The sequence below is a fragment of the Trametes versicolor genome (assembly GCF_000271585.1).
Source record: "Trametes versicolor FP-101664 SS1 unplaced genomic scaffold TRAVEscaffold_1, whole genome shotgun sequence".
In the NCBI taxonomy this organism is placed as follows: domain Eukaryota; kingdom Fungi; phylum Basidiomycota; class Agaricomycetes; order Polyporales; family Polyporaceae; genus Trametes; species Trametes versicolor.
This window is the reverse complement of record NW_007360321.1, coordinates 1,872,494-1,895,476: the sequence shown is the minus strand read 5'-3', so window position 1 is coordinate 1,895,476 and position 22,983 is coordinate 1,872,494. Positions and strand designations below refer to the sequence as shown.

The 22,983-nt window shown below is 56.9% G+C and overlaps 8 protein-coding genes across 8 annotated transcripts; 4 read left to right on the top strand and 4 right to left on the bottom strand.

Annotated features, from left to right (window-relative positions):
* Positions 1 to 9: 9 nt before the first annotated feature.
* Positions 10 to 3,162, top strand: TRAVEDRAFT_158430 (cyclophilin-like protein; the record flags this gene model as incomplete). The annotated part of the gene is made up of 15 exons (XM_008034637.1): positions 10 to 104; positions 160 to 306; positions 359 to 583; positions 633 to 814; positions 868 to 965; positions 1,026 to 1,166; positions 1,217 to 1,306; positions 1,359 to 1,675; positions 1,740 to 2,175; positions 2,228 to 2,300; positions 2,349 to 2,435; positions 2,486 to 2,638; positions 2,698 to 2,850; positions 2,905 to 2,947; positions 3,001 to 3,162. 9 exons carry the CDS (start codon positions 10 to 12, stop codon positions 2,047 to 2,049), a joined length of 1,605 nt encoding a protein of 534 aa, XP_008032828.1. The 3' UTR covers positions 2,050 to 2,175; positions 2,228 to 2,300; positions 2,349 to 2,435; positions 2,486 to 2,638; positions 2,698 to 2,850; positions 2,905 to 2,947; positions 3,001 to 3,162.
* A 281-nt stretch (positions 3,163 to 3,443) lies between these two features.
* On the bottom strand, positions 3,444 to 4,242 carry TRAVEDRAFT_109828 (superoxide dismutase mitochondrial; the record flags this gene model as incomplete). Its single annotated transcript, XM_008034636.1, has 3 exons — positions 3,444 to 3,518; positions 3,572 to 4,051; positions 4,117 to 4,242. The coding sequence occupies 3 exons, from the start codon at positions 4,240 to 4,242 to the stop codon at positions 3,444 to 3,446; spliced, it is 681 nt and encodes a 226-aa protein (XP_008032827.1).
* A 266-nt stretch (positions 4,243 to 4,508) lies between these two features.
* TRAVEDRAFT_112040 (uncharacterized protein) lies at positions 4,509 to 7,373 on the bottom strand (the record flags this gene model as incomplete). The annotated part of the gene is made up of 14 exons (XM_008034635.1): positions 4,509 to 4,699; positions 4,766 to 4,806; positions 4,863 to 4,972; positions 5,032 to 5,188; positions 5,243 to 5,604; positions 5,657 to 5,766; positions 5,823 to 5,988; positions 6,043 to 6,052; positions 6,115 to 6,154; positions 6,207 to 6,329; positions 6,373 to 6,578; positions 6,631 to 7,006; positions 7,059 to 7,130; positions 7,184 to 7,373. 14 exons carry the CDS (start codon positions 7,371 to 7,373, stop codon positions 4,509 to 4,511), a joined length of 2,154 nt encoding a protein of 717 aa, XP_008032826.1.
* A 1,461-nt stretch (positions 7,374 to 8,834) lies between these two features.
* On the top strand, positions 8,835 to 13,332 carry TRAVEDRAFT_158425 (gamma-glutamyltranspeptidase). Its single transcript, XM_008034634.1, has 21 exons — positions 8,835 to 9,066; positions 9,129 to 9,195; positions 9,260 to 9,420; positions 9,471 to 9,570; positions 9,640 to 9,967; positions 10,030 to 10,172; positions 10,229 to 10,242; positions 10,298 to 10,362; positions 10,420 to 10,482; positions 10,535 to 10,625; positions 10,694 to 10,708; positions 10,774 to 10,952; positions 11,040 to 11,235; positions 11,301 to 11,989; positions 12,041 to 12,111; positions 12,163 to 12,192; positions 12,244 to 12,384; positions 12,437 to 12,576; positions 12,629 to 13,009; positions 13,065 to 13,137; positions 13,195 to 13,332. The coding sequence occupies exons 1-14, from the start codon at positions 8,907 to 8,909 to the stop codon at positions 11,453 to 11,455; spliced, it is 1,737 nt and encodes a 578-aa protein (XP_008032825.1). The 5' UTR covers positions 8,835 to 8,906; the 3' UTR covers positions 11,456 to 11,989; positions 12,041 to 12,111; positions 12,163 to 12,192; positions 12,244 to 12,384; positions 12,437 to 12,576; positions 12,629 to 13,009; positions 13,065 to 13,137; positions 13,195 to 13,332.
* A 390-nt stretch (positions 13,333 to 13,722) lies between these two features.
* On the top strand, positions 13,723 to 15,862 carry TRAVEDRAFT_68145 (phosphoglycerate mutase-like protein). Its single transcript, XM_008034633.1, has 8 exons — positions 13,723 to 13,942; positions 13,999 to 14,407; positions 14,465 to 14,553; positions 14,608 to 14,626; positions 14,681 to 15,033; positions 15,087 to 15,299; positions 15,353 to 15,426; positions 15,483 to 15,862. The coding sequence occupies exons 1-8, from the start codon at positions 13,747 to 13,749 to the stop codon at positions 15,783 to 15,785; spliced, it is 1,656 nt and encodes a 551-aa protein (XP_008032824.1). The 5' UTR covers positions 13,723 to 13,746; the 3' UTR covers positions 15,786 to 15,862.
* Positions 15,863 to 16,051: 189 nt separating this feature from the next.
* Positions 16,052 to 18,790, top strand: TRAVEDRAFT_25523 (ATP-dependent metallopeptidase Hfl). The gene is made up of 4 exons (XM_008033630.1): positions 16,052 to 17,900; positions 17,954 to 18,255; positions 18,313 to 18,408; positions 18,461 to 18,790. Exons 1-4 carry the CDS (start codon positions 16,080 to 16,082, stop codon positions 18,642 to 18,644), a joined length of 2,403 nt encoding a protein of 800 aa, XP_008031821.1. The 5' UTR covers positions 16,052 to 16,079; the 3' UTR covers positions 18,645 to 18,790.
* An 87-nt stretch (positions 18,791 to 18,877) lies between these two features.
* Positions 18,878 to 21,236, bottom strand: TRAVEDRAFT_108872 (MFS general substrate transporter; the record flags this gene model as incomplete). The annotated part of the gene is made up of 15 exons (XM_008034632.1): positions 18,878 to 19,138; positions 19,190 to 19,292; positions 19,414 to 19,437; positions 19,491 to 19,566; positions 19,624 to 19,640; positions 19,696 to 19,869; positions 19,924 to 19,942; positions 19,997 to 20,110; positions 20,173 to 20,340; positions 20,396 to 20,469; positions 20,521 to 20,587; positions 20,647 to 20,686; positions 20,743 to 20,823; positions 20,875 to 20,964; positions 21,027 to 21,236. The coding sequence occupies 15 exons, from the start codon at positions 21,234 to 21,236 to the stop codon at positions 18,878 to 18,880; spliced, it is 1,518 nt and encodes a 505-aa protein (XP_008032823.1).
* Positions 21,237 to 21,855: 619 nt separating this feature from the next.
* Positions 21,856 to 22,813, bottom strand: TRAVEDRAFT_33099 (UreD-domain-containing protein; the record flags this gene model as incomplete). The annotated part of the gene is made up of 2 exons (XM_008033769.1): positions 21,856 to 22,518; positions 22,574 to 22,813. The coding sequence occupies 2 exons, from the start codon at positions 22,811 to 22,813 to the stop codon at positions 21,856 to 21,858; spliced, it is 903 nt and encodes a 300-aa protein (XP_008031960.1).
* Between the last annotated feature and the right edge of the window lie 170 nt (positions 22,814 to 22,983).

The window sequence follows — 22,983 nt, the reverse complement described above, 5'->3', positions numbered from 1 at the left end:
ATCGTAAAAATGGGGCACGGGAACTCGAACAAGCTGTATGTGACCCATGCCGAGCACTCGGGCATGTTTGGGCAGCATACGGCGTCCTCGGGTGGTCACAGAGCGTAAGTGTGGCACAAAGCAGTTGTCTACACGTCGATGCTTACACAGAGCACTCAGGAAAGAGCAAGCGACACAGCGCCATGCACAGACCCCATTTGACTGCTGCGACCTGACTTTCCAGCAGTTCAACAACCCCGTATGCGCGCGCAACTCCGATGGCACCGGGAATGTGTTCGAGCTAGTCAGTATTATCCCCTGGCTCAAGTACGTCTTCCTGGCACCTATATCTCGCAATGTCCTAACACCGTACTCGCAGGCAACACGGCAACACGAACCCTGTGACTCAGGAACCTCTACAGCCGTCCGACCTCATAACCCTCCACTATGCGCGCAAATCCTCTGGGGAAATACACGACCCCATCTCCTTCAAGCCGTTCAGCGACCACTCGCACATCGTTGCAATTGCCACCACTGGAAACGTATTTCTTGCGGAGAGCGTGAAAGGTGGACGGGATCTCGTTGCAGACGTGAAGTTCAAGAAGTGCGTACCTTCGTCATTATGCTCGGTTTTGGCCACTGACGCTATTCAGGGAGGATGTGATAACTCTGCAGAACCCGCATGGTTTTCCCACTGCGTCTGTAAACACTAAGCCGGTTCAAACCGCTCAGGCTGCCAAGGATAAGGCGGCAGAGAAGAGCGACAAGAGCAAGGCCGTTGCGGTGAAGCCAGCTGCTGCACCCGCGGTCGCAAAAGCGAAGGCCGCAGTACCCTGTAAGCGCGCCCGACTCGCATTTCCGTAGGGAAACATCTAACGCAATGTTCAGGGAATGCGTCTCCGTACTCTACGGGTCTTCCTGGCGCGTCTCTCACATCTACGTCTGTCGATCCTCAAACGCAAAGCTCTCAACTCCTTTGGGATGAGGTATGTTATGTCGTTATCCACTCTGTCGTTGTGCAGTTTCTCAAGTGCCCGCCACCGCAGGAGGAGCTTATGTTCGATGAATTTGCGAACCCTCCCAAAGGCAAAGGGAAGGAGAAAGACGTCGGAAAGCGACGAGCGTACGTACGTGTCATCACGAACTTGGGCGGCGGTGCTCTCAACCTCGAGCTGTACTGCGAGAAGGTATGTCTCACTACTTTGACGTGCTGACAGCGTCTGACGAGGACTCGCAGGCACCAAAAACATGTTACAACTTCCTACAATTGGCGAAGGCGGGGAAGTACAACGACTGCCTGTTTCACCGTCTCGTACCCGGGTTCATGGTGAGCACTCTTTTCAACCGTCATCAAGATATACCTTACTGACGCTCTGCAGATTCAAACTGGAGACCCAACAGGTACAGGGTCGGGTGGCCAGTCATGTTGGGGTACACCATTCCGGGACGAGTACGATCTGCGAAATGCCGCAAAGCATGACAGCCGAGGCGTCATCGCGATGGCCAATAAGGGCCCCTCCACGAACGGCTCGCAGTTCTACATTGCGTTCCGTCCCGCCGCACATCTTGACAAGAAGCACACCGTCTTCGGGAAATTGGTTGGCGGCGAAGACGTACTGGATGCACTGGAGTCGCTTCCTGTTAAACCAGGCACAGAGCGGCCCGCTAAGCAAGTCAAGATAACGGAAGTTGTCATGTATGTCCCTGACGTCCATCGTGGGAGGTTTAGCAGCATGTTGACCTTGTTCCCGTCTCTACAGTTATCAGGATCCATTCGAGGAGTACAAGCAACGCGAGCAGCGGAAGCGCGAACGCAAAGCGGAGACACACGAGACGCGCACTAAGGAGGCGGAAGAGAAGGCGAAAGACGACGTCAACTGGTTCGGCGTCAAGGTCGGCCAACAGAATGCGAACGCGGCTGTAGGCGGCGGCGTTGGGAAGTACCTCAACCTGAATGCCAATGCCAAACGGCCTCTGGAGGCGCCTACAAGAACGATGCCTGTCAGCGCGCCGCCAGAAGAGGGCAAGAAAAAGCGTCGCATTGGGTTTGGCGACTTCGAGGGCTGGTAGAGGATGCCATAGTATATCCCGTCTGTAGAGTAGTGTACATGATAAGTTACCGTCCATCCTATATTCTAGATCATGCAGCGACCGGGACGCGCTCCGTCTCTTTGGATTGAGACTCTGGCTCGGAGGCTGAAAGAATCATATGTCAGTGGAAGCAGAAATATGTCGCACAACATCTTACCCTTCGCAGGAATTTCTGGCTCCTCTGTCGGAACAGATGGCAAGTCGATAGGACGCTCGTCGGATACTTCAAGCTGCAGAATCATGAGTACCGGGCCTTGAGTGATAGACATACGGCGTACCGTCTGGAGCTGGAGTTGCTGCAGTTCTGCTTGTACGGCTTCCTCGTCCTCGAGGCTGAGTGAACCGGCAAGCATCTCGTCGATTTCCTACATAGATAGTGAGTCTCAGAATCACCTAACCTACGAATGTCACTTACTCGTTGATACTCCCTGGCCTCTGCGGTCTCTTCCATGATCCGCTCGACGTTCTCAATATTAAGCTCTTTGTGGATCTCCTTGAGCACCTCGTTGCCCTGTTGCAGTCCGTGCAGCACAGACACCTCCACCAAAGAGAACTCGATGGTCGAGACCTATCGTGTGATGGGAACATAAGGCGGCGAAGAACATTCATAATAGGAGGGAGACGGACCAGCTTCTCCAGATTCTCGAGCTGCGCGTCGGTCTTCACAAGCAGACTTTCCTGGTATTTCCGCTTGCGCAATGCTATGAGAGCGCGGTCCTTCCGGCCTGCCGCTAATTGCTGCTTGGCAATTTCATGCTCGCGGTCGAGGACGGCTTGGATCTCCTCACGAGCTCAGCCTTCCCACAGAGAACAGAAGGACCTCGACGAGCTCACCTTCTTCTGGTATTGTCTGACTTTATCTCGCTGGAGTTTCAAGCTGTGAACGATTACATCGTGGGCGGCGTGTGGGTAGCACTGTCTGGCACTGACTCTAGGATCGCGCGGTCCTGCTTCGTGATCTTCGGAACGGACTGGCCTGCTCCCATGGAATCCTCGAGTACTACTGGAGTGTACTACTGGTCGTTGGTCGCGAAGTCACAGCTCACTTTGTAAAAGGAAGAGGGCGGTAGGATACACGAGCCGGACGAAAGCAGTGGTATGAGCCAACGTGCAACGCCACAGCTTGTCGCCGTACTGTAGCTACCGGTATCGCCGGCCCCCTTGCCGGCCCGATGACGTACGAAGGCAGCCCTGCAGCCTCTCTGCGGTGCTCTCCTGGCCAGTGAGTCTGGCTGATTAATTGAGAGTCTGCAACTCGAAGGCTTCGGCTTAAGTTCGCCCAGGGTGACATGTGCACAGAATTGGTAACATATGTATACGACAACAAATCTGACATATGTACGGTCGTACATGCTTTGGATCGGCAGGAAAGCTCAGAGCTTGCTAGCCTCGACGAACCGCCGCTCAGCCTCCTTGAAGTTGACAACGTTCCAGATCGCGGTCAGGTACTGTTTTATTCGTCAGCATCGTCCAAATACTGCACTGAAGTGAGCATACGCACGTCGGCCTTGACGTTGTGGTACTGGAGGTAGAACGCGTGCTCCCAGATGTCGATGCCAATAATCGGGACGTGGGTCAGGAGCGGGTCCTGGTTCGCCGTCGTCACCACCTCCAACTTCTTCGTCTCCGTGCTGTATCCAAGCCAACCCCAGCCGGAGCCCTGGATGGCGCCCGTCACCGTGTTCATCTTCTTCTTGAACGCATCGACGCTCCCAAAGTCCGCCACCAGCGCATCCTTGAGCGGCCCCGCGGCGAGCTCGCCTCCGCCCGCGCTCGCAGGCGCAAGGTTCTTCCAGAAGAGCGAGTGGTTGATGTGTCCGCCGCCGTTGAACTTGAGCGCGGGCTGCAGCCGGATCTGGTCCTTGGGCGACGGCGCCTGCGCGTACGACTCCTCAGCCGCGTTCAGGCCGTTCACGTACGCCTGGTGATGCTTCTTGTGGTGCAGTTCCATGATCTGGCCCGAGATATGCGGCTCCAGGGCCTGTGTCGGGCATCGTTAGCACCTGAATCTGGAGAGCTCAACCCTCGAAAGAGGGGGAAACGTACGTCATAGGCATAGTCGAGCTGCGGGAGCGAGTGCACGCCCCGGGCAGCAGCGAGCGAAAGCGACGCGCGAGGGAGGGCGCGGGTGGCAGGTCGGGCAGCACGGGCAATAGCGGTAAGTACAGACATGGTGGTTGTGGTTGTGGTGTTAGGGAGCAAGATGAGTGGAGGGTCGGCCGACGGAGCACACCGCGACTTCGGGACGCGTCGAATGCCCGTGCCGGCACGCGCGATGGCGCGGGCTTAGCCGAGCCACATCATTACTGACGCAGCGGTGACGCACATTCGACCAGCAGGGCTCGATAAGTTCACTATTACATAGTACACTACAATAATCCTACGTATGAACATACAATACACACATCCTAGCAGAGTCTAGATAGAAGACCACAAATCTACGAAAGGAACCCGCCGTCTGCCATGACGGTCGCTGTAGCAGAGAGTCCAAAATCAAATGTGTGGGATAGGTCGCTCGCCTGGTGCGTATTGGGATTACGCCGAGGAAGAGTGGGTGCTGCGAGGGGGGTTGCGTATTGCTTTCCGCACGTCTGAGCCAGGTAATCGTTCAACAGCCTCCCGTAGTGATCTGAGAAAACAAGACGAGCACTGAATATTAGCGCGCAGACTACTGGAGACACAAATATATACGTACGGGCATGAGGAACGCTCTCCCCGACCCCATTTATGACAGAGCTGGCAGTGAGCGTTAGCAGAGGCAGAGAGTGTTTGTGCAAGCTTAGCTCACGTACCGGAAGAAGTTGACCTCGGAACGAATGGTTTCGATGTGCTCATCGCTGTGTGCGTCAATAGCAGCCCTCAGGAACCGCACCAGCACCCTTCCTGCCGCAAACCAGCAGACCTGCAACAAAGTTAGTGAGATGCTGAGTAGAGAGCTAGCTAGAAGTGATTGGATCTTACCGTGGGGAACACTCCCAGTAAGGCGAGATTGTGACTGGTCGAATACGCATCATACAACAGGTTGAGGATGCCACGCGCTGCGGCCAGGACTTTGCACGACGAGATACATGCCGCTCGTCCAATATTCGCATGGCCCTCGTGCAAGATGATCGTAGCGCTAGGAAGTCCATTCTCGGTAAGCGGATACGGGGAGAGCAAGCGACATGCTCACAAGTGTATCGTCGACAGGGCTGTGAACAGGTTCACGTCGATGACGCCGCTAGATAACGGGTCCCTGAGCTGCGACGGGAGCGATTGCGTGAACGCCACGAGGAGGCGATCGATTTCCATAAATGCAGGGGTGCTCTGAATGAGGTCGTTGCCGGGCATGCCTGGGATGCCCGCAGGATCCGGTTGCATCGCGGGGTCGCCCAAGTGCCTCCTGACTTTGTACCGGCCGTTGAAGACCTTCACTTTGGAGAGCAATAATGTGGCCTTCACATGCAGAATGAAAGAGTCGGTTTGTTGTTCCAAGTGCGTCTCGATAACGTCTGGATCGTGCGACCACTGCCGCCGGTTGGGGGGGACTAAGTTCTGAAGAACAAAATCAGCGGCGATAAGCATGCAACTTTCAGAGTACACATACCCCTTGCTCAAACTGATCGCCGTGAACGGGAAGCATTTGTGAGATGTCTTCGTCGTCGAGCATCATGGCGAAGTTGTTGAGCGCGCCGAAATGTCGCTCCATCATGTAAGCTACATAGAGGGTCAGATGCACCATACGCCAGCTGGGGCGGGGGGGAAGAGCTCACCAATCCAGAATGTATTGCGTCGTGTCTCGTCCTCCATAACATTCGGTGCCGCAGGGATAATGGAGGAGCTGGTCATGTTCGAGCTCGAGATGCTATCGAACGGCGGACATGCGTTGAGCCCACACGGCACGGCATATCGTAGGGACACTGCGAATGCAACACAGGCCTAGCAGTAACCCATGGTGAGGATGACTTCAAAGCATGCGATAACGAAACTGACCTCGGACCATCTGATGGGGTACGGCTAATTCAGAACTTGAACCCGAACGATGTCAGTGTACTCGGGACTCACCTTGCATTATACCAATACCAGAGGGAGATAATCACTTGGGCTGTATGCAACGCGTTACAATCACATCGCTGTTACGCCGTAGTCTATCGTACCTTGGAATGATCCAAATAGGTCGGAAGTTGTCCTGAGGGCGTGCTCTATAGCATCCACAGCTGCTTTGATTTGCAGCTCCGCAAACGAATTTGCCAAGGGGCTCTTTATTGAAGGACCTCCATCTGAACAACGTCAGATTAAAACGTTTCGCTGAGCATTATAAACACTCACTTTCGCAATACGATGGTAAAGGAGGAGATGGCGTCGGCTCCACAGCCGCGGTATACATGCTCCCCATAGCACATATAGCGTGTAGGATTGCCGGCAGCGGGAACTTGGGATGTGTAGCGTGTAGCGCAAGGGAGGCCATGAAGGTCGGCGCATGGAACATCCGAGATGCCCCAGGCGTGAACGTGAAGAATGCTTCTGCCCTGTGAACGAATTTATTGGTACAAAGCTCAAGGGGGAAGGACCTGCACTCACAAATGACGGAGGAAAGGATAGGGCGGCAGATTTCTTGGCCATCCAGGGCTCATCAGCTCCATACCGAAGTCTGATTGCGGCGAGTCCGAATGGGTATGCGTGAAGTCAATAAACGGGGTGCTATTTGAGTTACGGTAGCCATTCGAGTGATCGCCAACAAGGGTAGCGACGCCAGCAAGATCATCCAGCGTAGGACCGGACGAGAAGTGAGACATATCCGGGGTGGTGCCTAGACCGAAAGAGCCGTGCGCGAGGCTCATGTCGTCGGAGTAGCCCATGACAAGCCCAGTCGACCCCGAGAAACCGTTCGCGGAGGCAGAGCGTGAGCGCGAGTCATCCCTGACATCCTTCTCTTGAAGCAATGCTTCAAGTTCATCTGGATAGACGTCAGAAGAGTTCACTCTGCAGGTGATATGAGCTATACGTACTGATTCTGCTTTCTAGCTGTTCAAACCTGTTCTTTGGCGAGTCCGGGGTCTCAGAGGTGCCAGGTTCGGAGGCTGAGTGTACAATAAGCGCTTGTCAAGCAAGTCTGCGGACTGAGGACACGCACAGTCATCGAATGTACACTCTGGGTGTGGAGGCAGATCTGCGCCTGGCGGCGCATGGGCAACGGCATATGAATGCGAGCGAGTACAGGTCGAGCACGGTCGTTTCGCGTCACTGTGTGAGTAGACGCGCGCACAATCAGCAAGGCTCGGGCATAGGCTCGGGCATCGGGCATGGGCCGAAGCACGAACCATTTCTTGAGCAGGGTGTCTTTTAGCATGCTGCCACATACGCCGAAGGTTAAGGACACTCACCAGTTTACGCCGACGGCATTGGTGGCAAGCCTAGATAAGAACAGCCGCGTGAGCATTGCAGCAGTGCACCGAACGCGAGCCGCCGTACTTGGTTTCTGCGCAGTACGTGCGCATTCTGAAAGGCAGCGCCGGAGCGTGTTGCTGATGTGGAGGAGGTCGAGGGGGCTTTGGGCATGATTGACGGTGGATGGAGAGATGGACAATGAGGGGGTTGCTGTCTTTAACTCGGAGCGCAGGTGGATGACAAAGTAGAAGTAACGCTGCAGAACCGCGAATCTTGCGCGAATTCGAGTCCGGTTCTGGCAAAGCTGGTAAGCGAGCATTTCACCGATCATATGGTTGCGGAGCCCCAACTTGCGGTACGGCTCGGGAACAAGCGTAAAGATACCAAGACAGGAGCCCTCGAGGTCCCGGATGCTCTCCTCCCAGTGTTCCGCCGGTGGACTCTCGCGGCACAGCAAAGGCTCGATCTGTGGGCCTCGCTGCGCATGTTGACTACTTCCCATCCCATGCTGAGATCTCGCACACAGATGTCCTCGGGCACCTACATCTTCGGCGGTGCAAAGGAGCGCACACGTAGCTTCTGAGCGCTCGAAGTGACACAACGCGCTGAGATGCTGCTTGAGATGCCGTGCCTCACGCATGCGCGCGTACGTCGGCTCCGATGTCCATCGGGGCACTACCATCACTACAGGTCGTCGTAGGCGTTGTGTTCTTTTTGTACGATATTGTCAGAGGAAATACACGAGGACACGCGAGCGACGAGGACAGGACGTTCCGCGAGCCAGCGAGGTCATTTCTGATCATCGAATTCAGCGATGTGATGCTGCATGCGATGAAGGTCGATACAGACTGACGCTCACCTCCCCCTCAAACCCGAGCACGCAAGACGGCGCTGGTTTATTGGCTGCGGAGGGCGGCTTACCGCCGCTGAGTTATTGAAATGGCAAGCGACCGGTCACTGATCCCGACAGAGAATGTGTGCAGGGACAATTACGATGATGCAGTGCCAAGACTGTGGCGTTTGCATGAACAACGTTCGGGGTCACTGCGTCGTCGTCGTCGGAAAGCAATGTCGGAACGAGAGGAACGTGCTCGGAGGGAGACATATCGTGAGGCGCTGAAGCCGCCGCGGCCGTAGAGCAGTCATCTAATCTTATCTCCGCCTGAACCTCTTCCCGCCGTCCCCAGGCCCTGCGGGTTCTCGCCGCCGGAGGCCCGCGTCCGCCACCAGTGGAGGTTGCACATGCTCACATGGGACTATCGCTCGACATCACCTTTATCCATGGCAGAACGGACGGCGGCATCGTCGGGACGGAATAGAGCGCAATCCGCCCTTCTCACGAGGCTAGGTTATATACGCACCGACGAGAACGATGCATTCCTCGACCTCCCCGCCCTCTGCTGTGCCTGTAAACGTCGTGCTAAGGCCAAGTTAGTCGTGCTATCGCCAGTCGCAGCTGCTTATACAAGATGAAGATCGACTGGAGCAAAGTGGAACAGCCGGACTTCGTCCCATTCCGCTTCGGGAGTCGGCGATCCGTCGTATATGGAAGTAAAGGAGTTGTAGCGGCCTCGCAGCCTTTAGCCGTTGAAGCAGGGCTAGAAATATTGAGGAAAGGAGGAAATGCAGGTGATACTACCTCCGCTCAGCTGACGCATGCTAGCAGAATCTGACGGACATTTCCAATGCAGCCGATGCAGCGGTTGCCACCTCCGCCGCGCTTAACGTTACGGAGCCAAGCTGCTGTGGAATCGGCGGGTGAGTGCTAGACTACCTCAGTCAGAGTACACAGTATAATTAAGCTTTGATTGCCGGGGTCCAGAGACGCGTTCTGTTTGTTCTACGACGCGCAGACGAAGACCGTGAAGGCACTTAACGGTTCCGGTCGATCGCCCGCTAAATTGACTATCGACCATGTTCGAAGCCAAGGAGTGACTGGCCACAAGATTCCTAGTACCAACCTCAACTCTGTGACTGTTCCAGGTTCGTATTTTTAATACTGCAGCGGTCTCGATTTATCAACTGCTCCGTAGGAGCTGCTGCTGCATGGGTCGATACCGTTGAGAAACTCGGCAGTGGACGACTGTCGGTCGCGGAGATTCTCGAGCCCGCGATCAGGCTAGCAGAGGAGGGGTATGTGAACCAACCACACAACCGATGTGGGCTTGCAGCATTACTTACATGCATGCTTGCTATCGCCAGCTTCCCGGTGACGGAGATAAACAGTGCCGGGTACCAGAACGCATACAATCAGATCAAGAATGCCTCTCCAAACGGGGATGAGATGCTGTTGGACGGGAAGGCGCCGCTGCCAGGACAATATCTGAAGCTGCCCAACCTGGGGAAGACGTTCCGCGAGGTCGCGGAAAAGGGCAAGGATGGCTTTTACAGGGGCCGCGTCGCGCAAGCTATCGTGGACCTCATTCAGAGCAAGGGTGGTGTCATGTCTCTAGAAGACCTTGCGAATCACAGCACCGATTTTGTCGAGCCCATCAAGTATACCTTCAACGAGGAAGTTACCGTATACGAGGTAATTTCGTGGGTCCCTATATTTAATTTGCACATAATCTGACGCATGAAACGCGTTCACAGTGCCCGCCCAATGGACAAGGTATCACCGCATTGCTCGCGCTGGGACTTTTGGACAATCTCGAGGAGCAAGGGAAGATCGGCTCCCTATTGGAAATGGAGCACAACTCTGCGGAATACCTCCACATCCTCGTCGAATCTATGCGGTGCGTTCTGCCGTTACCTTTGACCCATGAAAGTGGCTCATCTGTCTTTTCGCTAGCCTCGCGTTCGCGGGTATGTCATGCCGACGCTCCCATCCCGAGTCCGACTTATGCGAGGCGTATCACAGATAGCCAGTACTACGTGACCGACCCGGAATTCTCGAAAATCCCTGTCGAGCAGATGCTCAGCAAGGTACGGATGCCGCCAATACCGCACTGGGTCTTATACTCACCGGATGCCTGCGAACAGGAGTACCTCGCCTCCCGCGCGAAGTTGATCGACCCCACCAAGACAAACCCCAATGTCGTACACGTACGGAGCGATATTCAGTAAACACGTTTTTTCGCTGACTCTCGGGCCGCAGGGAAACCCGGTGCATTCCTCTGACACCGTGTACTTCTCGGTCTCCGACCAGTGGGGCAACGCGTGCAGCTACATCCAGAGCAACTACGCAGGTCCGTCTCCCTCCGCAGTCCGCAGGATCTCCTCCCCGTAATGCTCATGACCTCCCTCGTTCGGACAGGCTTCGGCACGGCCGGTGAGCACACTTACATGCAGACCGTCCCCGCGCGTAACGTACTTATTGCGATTGCAAATACGCAGCCGTTCCGAAGGGCTGCGGATTCACGCTGCAGAACCGCGGCTCGAACTTCACGCTGAACGCGGACCACCCGAATGCGCTGCAGGGTGGGAAGCGGCCGTACCACACGATCATCCCCGCGATGGCGCTGCGCGGGCAGGAGCTGTTCCTGAGCTACGGCGTCATGGGCGGCTTTATGCAGGTATGTTTACTTTTTCATCTGCGCCTGTTTTACTTCCCTTCTACCCGGCAATGTCGCGTTACCTGACCGCTAATAATTCCCCCACAGCCCCAAGGACACGTCCAGGTGCTCCTGAACCTACTACGCGGGTACACCGTGCAGGCCGCGCTCGACGCGCCGCGCTTCTGCATCTCCGCGGGCAGCCCCGAGACAGAGAACGCGCAGAGCAGCGAGTCGGGCGACATCAACAGCGAGGTGTACTTCGAGGAGGGCATCTCCGACGCCGTCGTCGAGAAGCTGCGCGGTACGTATTCCTCGGACTCCGCGAAGAACGGGAACGGAACACTAACATGTGGGCGTGCTGTGCAGCGATGGGCCACGACGCGCGCCAGGTGAGCGGCCTGAAGCGCAGCATGTTCGGGCGCGGGCAGATCATCCAGAAGCTCACGGACAAATCTGGCAAGACGGTCTGGGCGGCGGGGTCTGACCCGCGTGCGGATGGGCATGCGTCGGCGCAGATTTGAGGTTGGGTATAGGAAGTCAAAGGAATGTGAGGTCGCGAGGAAAACAACGTATAACATAGGGTATGTCTAGCTGTAGCTGCGGATGTGTAAGTTACTGGAAGTCCTAGGAGATACAATGTACGCGATAACATATATACACGACGATATATCGACTCGCCGAAAAGCCAATGCTGTCCCAGTCCCACTAGATCACCTGTATGTGCACATAGTGCTCGAATTTTGCAAGCACATTCCCCGTACTGTGCGATGTCTACATCCACCGCCCGCGCTGCCGTTCACTGCCCTGCATGCTCTTGATACGGTAGTCGCGTAGCTCTTTCGTGCCGTCCGGGGCGGTGATGCGCCCCCAGCCGGCCAGCGGCACGATGAGCGCGGTCATGTTGTCGTCGCCGCCCATGTCCTCCGCGAAGGTGAGGATGCGCTCCGCGGCGTGTTTCGGACTCGGCGCGCCGCGTGCGAGGTCAGAGATCTCGTCGTCGGACACGACGGAGGAGACGCCATCGGAAAGAAGCGTGATGTGCGACCACTTCCGTCCTGCCATAGATTGGTCAGAGGTGAGCAGTGGGGAGTTGAGCAGCGGCATACCCTCGAGGAGCATGCTCCGGACTTCGGGTTCTGGGGTCACACCGAAGGGTTTGAACTTCAGGTCACCTAGGCTGCAGACAATGGGTCAGTTTGGCGTGCACGGAGACGGAGGGCGAACATACCATCGAGTGTTCGCCAGGGCACCCATCCATCTGCATCGAGGTGAGTTACCGGAAATGTTGAGAGGCATCCACCTCACTTACCGGACTTCCCCAAAGGAATCTGTCGCTAGAGCACCAACCATGCGTCGGAGACGCACAGACTCGACACGGGCCTCGGCGTGGTGAACTTCGGTCATAGGGATCACCGTTCCGTCGGTGCCTGTGAGCAACACTCGCGTGTCTCTGTGTCTACGTTTAGCGGTATTTCGATACGATTTCGTCTTGGAATACATACCCTACGTGAGCGACAGTCAGTGCAACTTGCTCCGCTTGGAAATATCCGGAGGGGAACTTGTCAAGGGACTTCAGAAGGACGACCGAAGAGGTAGCGCCACATTCCTTCGCTTCCCGCTCCTGAGAGAGAATCTTGTCCACCTGCAGTGCTAGTGTCAGTTCAGTACGGAGAGACAGACGTGGCCGCTCCGACCTCGAAGAATGCGAGCGTCGCGCGCGCTTCGAGATCGAGCTCGCGCTGGAAGTCCGGCGAGTCTGGGTCGATCCAGGGCGCGAGCACGCCTCCATTGAAGCGTCTGAAGTAGCCGCCGAGCTCCTTCGTCCACGCGTACAGCTCGGGAATCTGCTCCTTGTGCACACTCTCGAAGAGCCCATGCAGCTCTTGACGCAGGAATTGTGAGACGGTGGAGCCGCCGTGGCCGTCGTATATGCCGACGAAGAGTACCTGGCGGGCGAGGGCGGGCTGGAGTTCGGAGTAGTCCCAGTCGACGTGATGCGCCTTCTTGAAGGAGAGCGCAAGCTCGGCAGGATCGAGCGAGAGCGCCGAGTACGCGTAGAAGTCCTCTTGGTGACTGTAATAGCAAAATGTGAAATGTGCGGACGCGGGGTATGATGGGCTCGGCGCACCTTCGGTCGCCTCTGGAGCGCGCTACGCCGATGAAGTTTGGATTGTTAAGGGACAGACGGGCCGTCCCTCCTCCTGTCGTGTGAGAGGCGTTGGCGTGCAGGGGCGAGGGAAGACGTGAAGCAGGATCACCTGGGGTGCAGATACGGATATAGTCATGATAAAGAGCGCGAGGGGGGCGTGTGAGGAGCGGAAGGGCGCGGCGCAGGGCGGACGAGGAGGAGAGCAGCGCCATGGGAGGCTATCGCTGCCGTGGTGCACATCGAGCAACGCTGGGCGGGTCTGTCCAGGCCAGCAAGCAGTCGCGGAGGACGGGTGAGGGGACGGAGGAGCGTCTGCCGTGGCGGGGACGGGTCGGGTGGTCTCGAAGCCCTAACCCAGACCGTGTGGGGAAGCACAGAGGTGACAGACGGGCGCTTCCGATGCCGTAGGAGGCGTTCACCCATTCCGCCGTCATCTCGAGCGCACCATCATGTCTCTTCTGATCTCCCCAGAGTAATGGCACTGCAATACCCTCGACCCACCCAATCGCCCTCGACCCCGAGCCCATGTGCTCTCCCCCGCCGCAGGCTCACGTTCGCCAATCCCGCCGTAAGACAGTGACTCCCGTCGAGTATATATATCCCACCCATGGCGGGGTGTACATCGCGTCGCCTGTCTGACCTCGACGAGCCTACCTCACTGCTATGGCTTTCCCTGCACGCCTCCTGCTCGCATTCTGCGGCGCCTCTTTGGCGTTGGCCAACCCATTGCAGCATAGCGCATCCACCTTTGCCGGTGCGACGTCCACCGCCGTGTTCCCCCCGCCTAACGCGACGAACACGGCCGTGGACACGTTCTTCCCAGACGCCGCAGAGGTTGGCCATGCAGGTCCCACTCCCAGTACGTTTGACGCGTAATTTGACGCGTCTTTTCGATCTGACCCCGCGTTCTTGCAGCGGGCGACGAGGCTTTTGTCCTCGAGACTGCCCCAGCCGCCCCCGTGAAGGGCGATGTCTATCCGCTTGTCAACCCCGTGGAGGCTCAGACGACCGTCAAGCAGCCTTCCTTTGACATCATGCGCTCATGGGGCAACCTTTCGCCGTGGTTCTCCGTCGGAGACGTCTTCGGCCTTCCGGACGCCTCAGCCGCCGTTCCCTCCGGATGCGAGCTTACGCAGGTCCATCTCCTTCACCGGCACGGTGCCAGATATCCCACGTCTGGGTCTGGACCCAGCGCGTTCGCGGCCAAGCTCCATGGCGCCGCGACTTCCGAGGGCTTCAGCGCGTCCGGCCCGCTCGAGTTCCTGAACACCTGGACTTACAAGCTTGGTGCTGAGCTGCTGACACCGTTCGGACGTCAACAACTGTGAGGGCCCTGTTGTGTCTCGTTTAGGGGTACATGCCTAAGAGTTGCGTATCTCAGGTTCGAACTCGGTATTGCGTTCAGGGTGAAGTATGGGCACCTCCTGAAGGACTTCACTGATCTTCCTGTCTTCCGCACGACTTCAGAAGGTAATCAATCCTGTTTGTTCTAATTTTTGATGTGCTAATATGTCTTCTCCTCAGCGCGCATGGTGGACTCCGCGTTAGTATCTTGAATTGCGAGTGACTCTGGGTATCTGTACTGACCCCCCTCTAGCTTGCACTTCGCCGCAGGTTTCTTCGGTGTGCAGCAATACCAAGATTCCTACCATCAGCTTATTACTATCGAGGATGACGGGTTCAACAACACGCTCGCTCCTTGGTCTGCTTGTCCCAACGCAAACAACGCGGTAGAGGACATCGGCTTTGATGCTGCTGCCAACTGGACGGAGATCTACCTGAAGAAGACGGTCCCGCGGCTGCAGAAGCATCTCAAAGGAGTAACGCTGGACGTCAATGACGTGCAGGCCATGCAGGACCTCTGTGCCTATGAAACCGTTGCGCTCGGGTTCTCTACCTTCTGTGACCTGTTTACTGAGGAGGAGTGGAAGGGCTACGAGTATGCCTTCGGTAAGTCGCAGCGTATGCGCCTCCTTAGAACGACATTGCTTACAGACTCTTAGATCTGGAGCTGTGGTACAGCTTCGGTCCTGGCAACCCTGCTACCGCGGCGCAGGGCATTGGTTATGTTCAGCAGCTTGTATCACGACTCACCCAGACGCCCCTCACGAACTTTGACACGAGCCTCAACTCGACTCTGGACGGCAACAATGTGACGTCTCCCCTTACCCAGCCCATCTACGTGGATGCCACCCACGATACTGTCATCTCGACCAGTGAGTATCATTGCAGTCTAGGAGCGGCCATATGGTCTAACCCCTGATCGTAGTTTTGGTCGCTCTCAACTTCACGACTATGGCGGCGAACGGGCCGTTGCCTGTCGACCACATCCCGAAGCACCAGGTAGGAACTTCGTGGCCACACGCGTGCCCAACCCGCCTGACGGATTTAAACATTAGACCTACACCGGTCAGCACCTCGTGCCCTTTGCGTCGAACCTCGTTGGCCAGGTGATGTCCTGCCCCGCAAGCAGCAAGTCCCAGGACAAGAAGTCCTTCATCCGCTTCCTGTTGAACGACGGTGTCGTGCCGTTGACGGGGATAGCTCACTGCACCGCCGACAAAAACGGCCTGTGCGAGTTGGACAACTTCGTGAAGGGCATGACGGAGCGCATCGCGGAGGTGGACTTTGCGTTCGACTGCTTCGCGAACTACACCGCGCCGTGGCCCGACCCGATCATCGACGGCCGGATGCACAAGTAGTTCCGTACCGTAGTACTTCTCAGTCATGTACCGCGGCTATGAATACAGTGCTCGTGTGCGTACCCGTGCACTCTTTACAAACCGCCGTCCGATTTCCCGGGACAGCCCCCTCTCCCGGCCGGAGTACGGGAGGTGACGATCAGGTGCGGCAGCAGAACGGGAACCCTAGTCTAGGGTCTCGGTTAGTCATCCCGACGCGGCGCGATTGCGTGGAAAGAGCTCGAGCGTCCGACGCCCAAGCCGGACCCAGCCTGCTCGACCCGGCTCACCACCACTCTCTTCCTTTCTCCACCCATGCTCTCTCGTTCTCTCCGCGCAGCTGCGCTCTCGAGGCCGCGGGCCGTGCCCATTCTTAGTGCTGCGCGGTTGGCGCGCACGTACGCTACGCCTTCGGACGGTAAGCCGACACCCGACAAGCCACCAAGTAGCGACAACAAGTCCCCGGCGGAGGGCGAGAAGTCTGCGGAGGGGCAGAACGAGAACAAGGATGTGAAGGCGAAGGAGGGGGAACAGAAGGAGGAACCTCTGAAGGGCCTCGAGGGCTTTTTCCAGCGGTACCACCAGAGCAAAGGCGAGGAGCCCGCACCGGGCGCACAGGAGGACGGGGCGAAGAAGCAGCAGGGCCGGCAGGAGTCATCGAACAACCGGCGCAACAAGAAGCAGGAGGCACCACCAGGAGCAGGCAACCAGTTCAACCCGAACCAGCTTGCGCTGCTCGCAACGACGGCCGCGATCTTCTTCGCGCTCTCGTCCTCGTCATACCCGTCCGCGCGCGAGATCACCTGGCAGGAGTTCCGCACCGCGTTTCTCGACAAGGGCCTCGTCGACAGCCTCACGGTCGTGAACCGCACGAAGGTGCGCGTGAAGCTGCACTCGAACGCCACGGGCACGATGTACCCGAACGCGGCCGCTGGCGGGGAGTACTTCTTCTCAATCGGCTCCGTGGAGGCGTTCGAGCGCAAGCTCGACGAGGCGCAGCACGAGCTCGGCATCCCCTCGCACGAGCGCATCCCCGTCTACTACCACGAGGAGGTGTCCACGTTCAACTACCTGCTCAGCTTCGGGCCCACGCTCCTCTTCGCTGGTATCATGATCTACCTGTCCCGGCGTGCTGGCGGTGCGAGCGGCGGCGGCGGAGGCATCTTCAGCGTTGGGAAGTCCAAGGCCCGGCAGTTCAACAACGAGACGGACGTGCGGGTGCGCTTCGCGGACATCGCGGGCATGGACGAGGCCAAGGTCGAGATCATGGAGTTCGTCTCCTTCCTCAAGGACCCGACCAAGTACGAGCGGCTCGGCGCGAAGATCCCGCGCGGCGCCATCCTCTCCGGGCCCCCGGGCACGGGCAAGACGCTCATCGCGAAGGCCACCGCGGGCGAGGCGGGCGTGCCGTTCTACTCCGTGTCCGGGTCCGAGTTCGTCGAGCTGTTCGTCGGTGTCGGCTCCTCGCGTGTGCGCGACCTGTTCGCGATGGCGAAGAAGAACGCGCCGTCGATTGTGTTCATCGACGAGATCGACGCCATTGGGAAGAGCCGCGGGAAGGGCAAGGGCTTTGGCGGGAACGACGAGCGCGAGCAGACGCTGAACCAGCTGCTTGTTGAGATGGACGGGTTCGGCACGCAGGAGCACGTCGTCGTGCTCGCGGGCACGAACCGGCCGGACGTGCTCGACTCTGCGTTGATGCGTCCCGGGCGGTTTGACAGGCATATCACCATCGACCGTCCGGACGTCGTTGGGCGCAAGGGCATCTTCCTCGTTCACCTTAAGCCCCTCCGCCTTTCGGACACGCTCCCTCAGCGGGACAAGTTTGCGGAGAAGCTCGCGGTACTCACCCCTGGCTTCTCGGGTGCGGACGTCGCGAACGTGTGTAACGAGGCGGCGCTGCATGCTGCGCGCGTGGGCAACGACGCGATCACCGAGGACGACTTCGAGGCGGCCATCGAGCGTGTCATCGTTGGTCTGGAGCGCAAGAGCAAGCTGTTGAGCCCGGAGGAGAAGAAGACGGTCGCGTATCACGAGGCGGGCCACGCTATTTGCGGGTGGTTCCTCGAGCACGCAGACCCGCTGCTCAAGGTCAGCATCATCCCCCGTGGCGTCGGCGCTCTCGGTTATGCGAAGGTCAGTCTCATTGGCTGTGATTGCAAAGAGACGTGCTGACATTCGATACATAGTACTTGCCCCCCGATCGCTACTTGTTCTCGACGCCTCAAATGCTCGACCGGATATGCATGACGCTCGGCGGTCGTGTGTCCGAGGAGATCTTCTTCGGTCAGGAGAACGTCACAACAGGTGCTCAGGACGATTTGCAAAAGATCACCAGGATCGCATTCGAGGCGGTGGCGAACTACGGCATGAACGACATCGTCGGCCCTGTCAGCTACGGTGGCGCAAACGCGACACAAGAGTCGATGGTTAAGCCTTTCAGCGAGAAGACCGCGGAGATGCTCGACCAGGAGGTCCGGAAGATGATTGTGTAAGTTTTATTTTGTGGGACGTTGTTCCGGTCACCCTTGCTGATCTGTTTTACTAGTGCTGCGCATAAGCGAACAACAGAGCTCCTGACGAAGCACAAGGACGATGTTGAGAAGGTGGCGAAGCTTCTTTTGGAGAAGGAGGTCATCAACCGGTCAGTCTCCCTTACAAGTAGTCGCAAAGGACGGCACTGACGTCTTTCACAGTGAGGACATGATTGCCCTGCTCGGTCCCCGACCATTCGCGGGTCACAAGGACGCGATGGACAAGTGGCTAGAGGAGAACAGCCAGGAGCGCAGCGCACCACCACCACTGGAGGCCGCAAATTCGGCCGAGGTCAACCCTGTCCCGGCGGCGAAGCGGATAGAGGACCGCGACCTGCATCTGTAGTTACCTGGGCATGTGTCGACGTCTCTGTGATCTACTCTTGGGCTGCTCACGCTGGACATCTCATACCGCACGATGGCTTGTATTCGACATTGTATCTATCCTACACCCCCGAGCACTACTCATCATAATAAGCATCCACTAGTCAACACGCGCTGTCATGGACAAGATGCTCTGGTTTGTTGCGTGAATGCACATAGCGTCGTTAATCATGAACCACGGTGTATACGCTGTCATCATAGCGAGTAACGGAACCCGCTCCACTGGTCGCCCTTCTCGCTCCGCGCCGCCTCGACGCTCTCGAATTGCCCGTTCTTTTCGTGCGCATGCTTGCTGTCCACACCGTCAATGACCTCGTCTCGCTCTCCGCGCTCCCGCGCCGCGTTCTCCCGCTTGAGATGGAAGTACATCCCGAGCGAGCACAGCCAGCCGATGGCGATGTAGGCGAGCACGATCCCGTGGCCCAGCCTGTACCATGGCTTGTCGACTGCGCGATACTAGTGCCGGCAATCAGTAGGTTGTGGAAGGAAGACTGTGAGGAGACGTACGATGTTCGAAGTCACCGCGCCATTCAAGTTGCCCCAGCCGATGGCCATGCCGAGGACGGCACTTCGCTTGTAAGAACCCTCGACGTTGCTTGAAACCCATGCGCTGAAAAATGGTGAGCCCAAAGTACACATCAATATCCGTTTAGTAGACCTACACAGAATTCGCTGCGAGGGGTGCGCGCCGACTTGGTTAGAATGTCGTGTCTGGGGATGAATGTTGCTACGTACGAATGGTCGGATAGATGGATCTGGAGGGTATCAGCATCGTGCTCCAGTGATCATGAATATAAGGCAAACTCACGATGCAGCGAGGTATACGGCGAAATATGACAGCGACGGGTTCGTGGAGGATATCAAGATGATGTAGCCAACGAGGCCTAGCACAAATTTCCGTCAGTCCCAGTCGCACACAGAATAACGGCACTCCGTATTACCGCTTCCGAATAGACAACTGTCAAACCGTCAGTAGGGTACCAAGCTATCGCGGTGACAGACCGTGTACTCACAGATTTATCCAAGCCCTCGTCTTCACCCTATCTCCCAAAAAGCCAATCACAACTGTCATTATGCAAGCCCATGCATACACCGGCACGGAGAGCAGGTTGGCTGCTGTGGCTTGGAAGCCCAACTGGCTAATGATAGTGGGGGTGAACAGCGAAAAGGCGAAGAGAGGCCCATCGCTATGCGGCGTTAGAGTCGGAAGAGAGCACAGTCAGCGCATAATTGCTACTCACAAGCCCATGTAAATCCCCACTTAACAATCGCTGTCAATGATACATTTGATTCGTGGCAAGGGAAGGGACTCACTTGCTAGCCATGTCTGCCTATCGGTTAGGCATTGCCAAACGTACTTCATCTTGAACGTCTCGCCACCCGCACTGTACTTCATGTCTGCCTGCAACTTCCGAACGACCCACACACCTAGGAAGCATGAAGGGACCTCATTCACCATAAGTTTCGAGACATGTTGAGACAACACGTACGTTCGGTTTCGTTCAGGAACTTCGCAGTGTCCGGGAAGTCCGAGAGGATAAAGAACGAAGCCACCGCGCAGACGACGGTGACGAGTCCTTCCAGGATGAAAATCCATGCCCAGCCAGGCCTTCCTCCGACGCCGTCCATGTTGTGTATGGCAGCGGCGAGCAATCCGCCTGAGATCATTGGTCTCAGCACATTTGTTGACGGATGCGAGTCCAGGACACGCACTGAAAGCTCCCGCGATCGTAGCCGAGGAGAAAAACACGCCCACTCGAGTTCCAAGTTCGTTGCGCTTGTACCAACTATACACACTGTGAGCCTATTAGCGCGAGTGATGCTTGTAGCGTGCTCACCAAGACATGTAAAACACGATGCCAGGATACAGACCCGCTTCTGCGAGTCCTAGGAGAAAACGGAGGCCTGGGAGACGATGCAGTCAGCTATTGCTCCATACGCCGGTGCAGAGGTGGACCATGTACCAAGCAGGCCGGCATAGTTGGTGATTACACCATGAAGGGTCTAGCAGAAGAATCGTCAGAAGAACAACGCCGGTATACATGACATTCTCTGCGCACCATAGCTATTCCCCACACGAGCATAATTGATGATAGCCATATCGAAGGGCGCAGCTTCTTCAGTGCGAGGTTGCTTGGTGGCTATCCTACAGGTAAGATCCCGTCCGAATCAGTATGAGATGATGTACACACCTCGAACAACGCATATGGGAAGAAGAACACGGTCAGCGCAATCAAGTATTGCTTGTCCGTGATATGCAGGTCATCCGTCATATGGTACAGCTAGCGGCCCATGCACGCTCAGTACTGTGGTTCTTCATTGACTCCGACAGAGGGTTCCGTACCTTCGCATTTCCGATGTTGCCGCGGTCCAAGAAGTTGAGAAGGTATAGCACCGCGAGCCAGGGCACCACATGCCAGTCGATCCTTCTCATGAGCTTACGCTCGTCGATACCTGACGTGTCTACATCTGGACGGTAGATGTTCTCTGCGTCTTGTACCACGACGGTTTCCGGATCCTTGAACTCCTTCTGCGAGGCGTCCTCGGAAGACATGACGGTTCTGCAGAGGATGGTCGCGCTGGTGGGGCCTGGTGGGTAATCAGTCAGTCAGCTGAACGGCTCGAAGTTACTAGGACAGCGCAGTACCTGCAGCTGAGAAGGGCTCCGCGCATCCCGGCTGAACTCTGCGACTGTTTATAGCAATGCAAGTGTCACTTGTACAGTGAATTCGTTCTGCCAGGCGTCGTGTTACTCGTCTGATGGCACCGAGACTACATATCTAAGCGACGGCCCGCACTTTCCCCCGCACGATAGCACCGTGTCCCTGGATCAAGTTCCCACCGATAGCAGCTGTCATTAGATGTTCCGAACCCGTTTAGCATGGACTTCCGTCATGGTATCGGTTGACTCACGATATCGTGGTCCCGCAGATAGGTTAACACAACTGCCACCAGATCTTTGAATCGACACCTAGTTTGCCCGTGTACAGCTTTAAGGCATCGTGCCGGTGTCCCAAGAAGACACAGCAGCGGAGCGCATGCGCGACTGAGGAAATCCTTAGAGGTGAGTATGAGCATGAATAAAAGACGTACAAGTCATGTAACTTCAGACCTCACCTGAAAGCGTCGTAACGTCTCGGGCTGCAATTCCTTGCCAATTGCTGAAAACCAGGCTACGAGAATGCTCGCCGATAGATATCCAATCCGAGCACATGTTCCAGGTCGGAAAGCGCCTTTCCGAGCCATACCTTCACGTCCTCGCTGTCCTTGGCCGCGACCCTGACTATACACCCCCTGCCATCACATATCGTGCTTAATGACCAAACGAGTGTCGGCGGACCGGGCTGCTTGAATACGGTGATGGCGCTGTATGCCGCGGAGAGATGTCGTACGGTGTCTTGCACAAGGTCTCCGTACATGATCACGGTAGCATAGCACGAGTATGGCGCCAGGGTTTCACCCAGCGTCCGAGCCACGAGCGGACCCGGCTGAGAGTCGCGCTCCTCTAGAAGCGTGGCGTCCTTCGCTATCCTCCGACCGGCAACGAAGACCTCGTTCACACTGTAGTATCTTGAGAAGACCCACTCCTCCCCGATCGACTTGCGTCCAGACGTGATCCAGTCAAGCAGGACGGCGGAAGAGTCTTCGGCGAGGTGGAAGGTTTGCGTTTGGTGATATTTTGCCGAACGAAAGCAGGTAACGGGATCGGGGAGTAGAAAAAGCGCACCGCGGGGTGCGACATGCACCTCGAGGTTCTGTGTTGTCATGGGGTGGATTTGTGTGTGTGCAGCTGACAGCCTATGGCCAAGGCGTGTCTTGAACACCTTCGTGGATCCCTGCCGCATCCCGGGTTGACATGACGCGACGGGGTAGCCTGGGAGGACCAATCACCTGAGAGAGAATGGCGAGCCGGGCACCGTCCTGCACCTCAACAGACAGCTGCACACGATCTCCTCCGACTAGTCCGCCGCCGTAGCTCAGCATGTAGACGACAGAGACATCGCTTGACGGCAGTTGTGGAGACAGCAGCTTCAACGGATACATTGCCGACATTTCTGTGAAGATGTTCGAGCTCCCATCGTTGCGCAAGACGACACGACCGTGACCAGGCTGTATGGCGTCCAGAGACATGCTAGGGGAGGCGAGATAGCGAGATGTGGTCGAGAGTCAAGAGTCTGCGCGTCGCGCTCGAGTCGATATCGCGTTCCGGCTGTCAAGCCGTCTCAGATAATGACGTCGCAAAAGAAGCCGTTAGGGTTCGAATTAAGGTTCGGATTTGGGTTCGGGATTAGGGTTCGGGT

What these genes read in the sequence shown, in the direction of transcription:
- TRAVEDRAFT_158425 (XM_008034634.1), top strand. Translation starts at nt 8,907, where the DNA reads ATGAAGATCGACTGGAGCAAAGTGGAACAGCCGGACTTCGTCCCATTC. An exon ending in AGCTGCTGTGGAATCGGCGG is followed by an intron (nt 9,196 to 9,259) that starts GTGAGTGCTAGA and finishes GCCGGGGTCCAG; the next exon opens with AGACGCGTTCTGTTTGTTCT. An exon ending in AGGAAGTTACCGTATACGAG is followed by an intron (nt 9,968 to 10,029) that starts GTAATTTCGTGG and finishes ACGCGTTCACAG; the next exon opens with TGCCCGCCCAATGGACAAGG.
- TRAVEDRAFT_68145 (XM_008034633.1), top strand. Translation starts at nt 13,747, where the DNA reads ATGGCTTTCCCTGCACGCCTCCTGCTCGCATTCTGCGGCGCCTCTTTG. An exon ending in CCGTTCGGACGTCAACAACT is followed by an intron (nt 14,408 to 14,464) that starts GTGAGGGCCCTG and finishes TGCGTATCTCAG; the next exon opens with GTTCGAACTCGGTATTGCGT. An exon ending in ACCACATCCCGAAGCACCAG is followed by an intron (nt 15,427 to 15,482) that starts GTAGGAACTTCG and finishes TTTAAACATTAG; the next exon opens with ACCTACACCGGTCAGCACCT.
- TRAVEDRAFT_25523 (XM_008033630.1), top strand. Translation starts at nt 16,080, where the DNA reads ATGCTCTCTCGTTCTCTCCGCGCAGCTGCGCTCTCGAGGCCGCGGGCC. An exon ending in GCGCTCTCGGTTATGCGAAG is followed by an intron (nt 17,901 to 17,953) that starts GTCAGTCTCATT and finishes TTCGATACATAG; the next exon opens with TACTTGCCCCCCGATCGCTA. An exon ending in GAGGTCCGGAAGATGATTGT is followed by an intron (nt 18,256 to 18,312) that starts GTAAGTTTTATT and finishes CTGTTTTACTAG; the next exon opens with TGCTGCGCATAAGCGAACAA.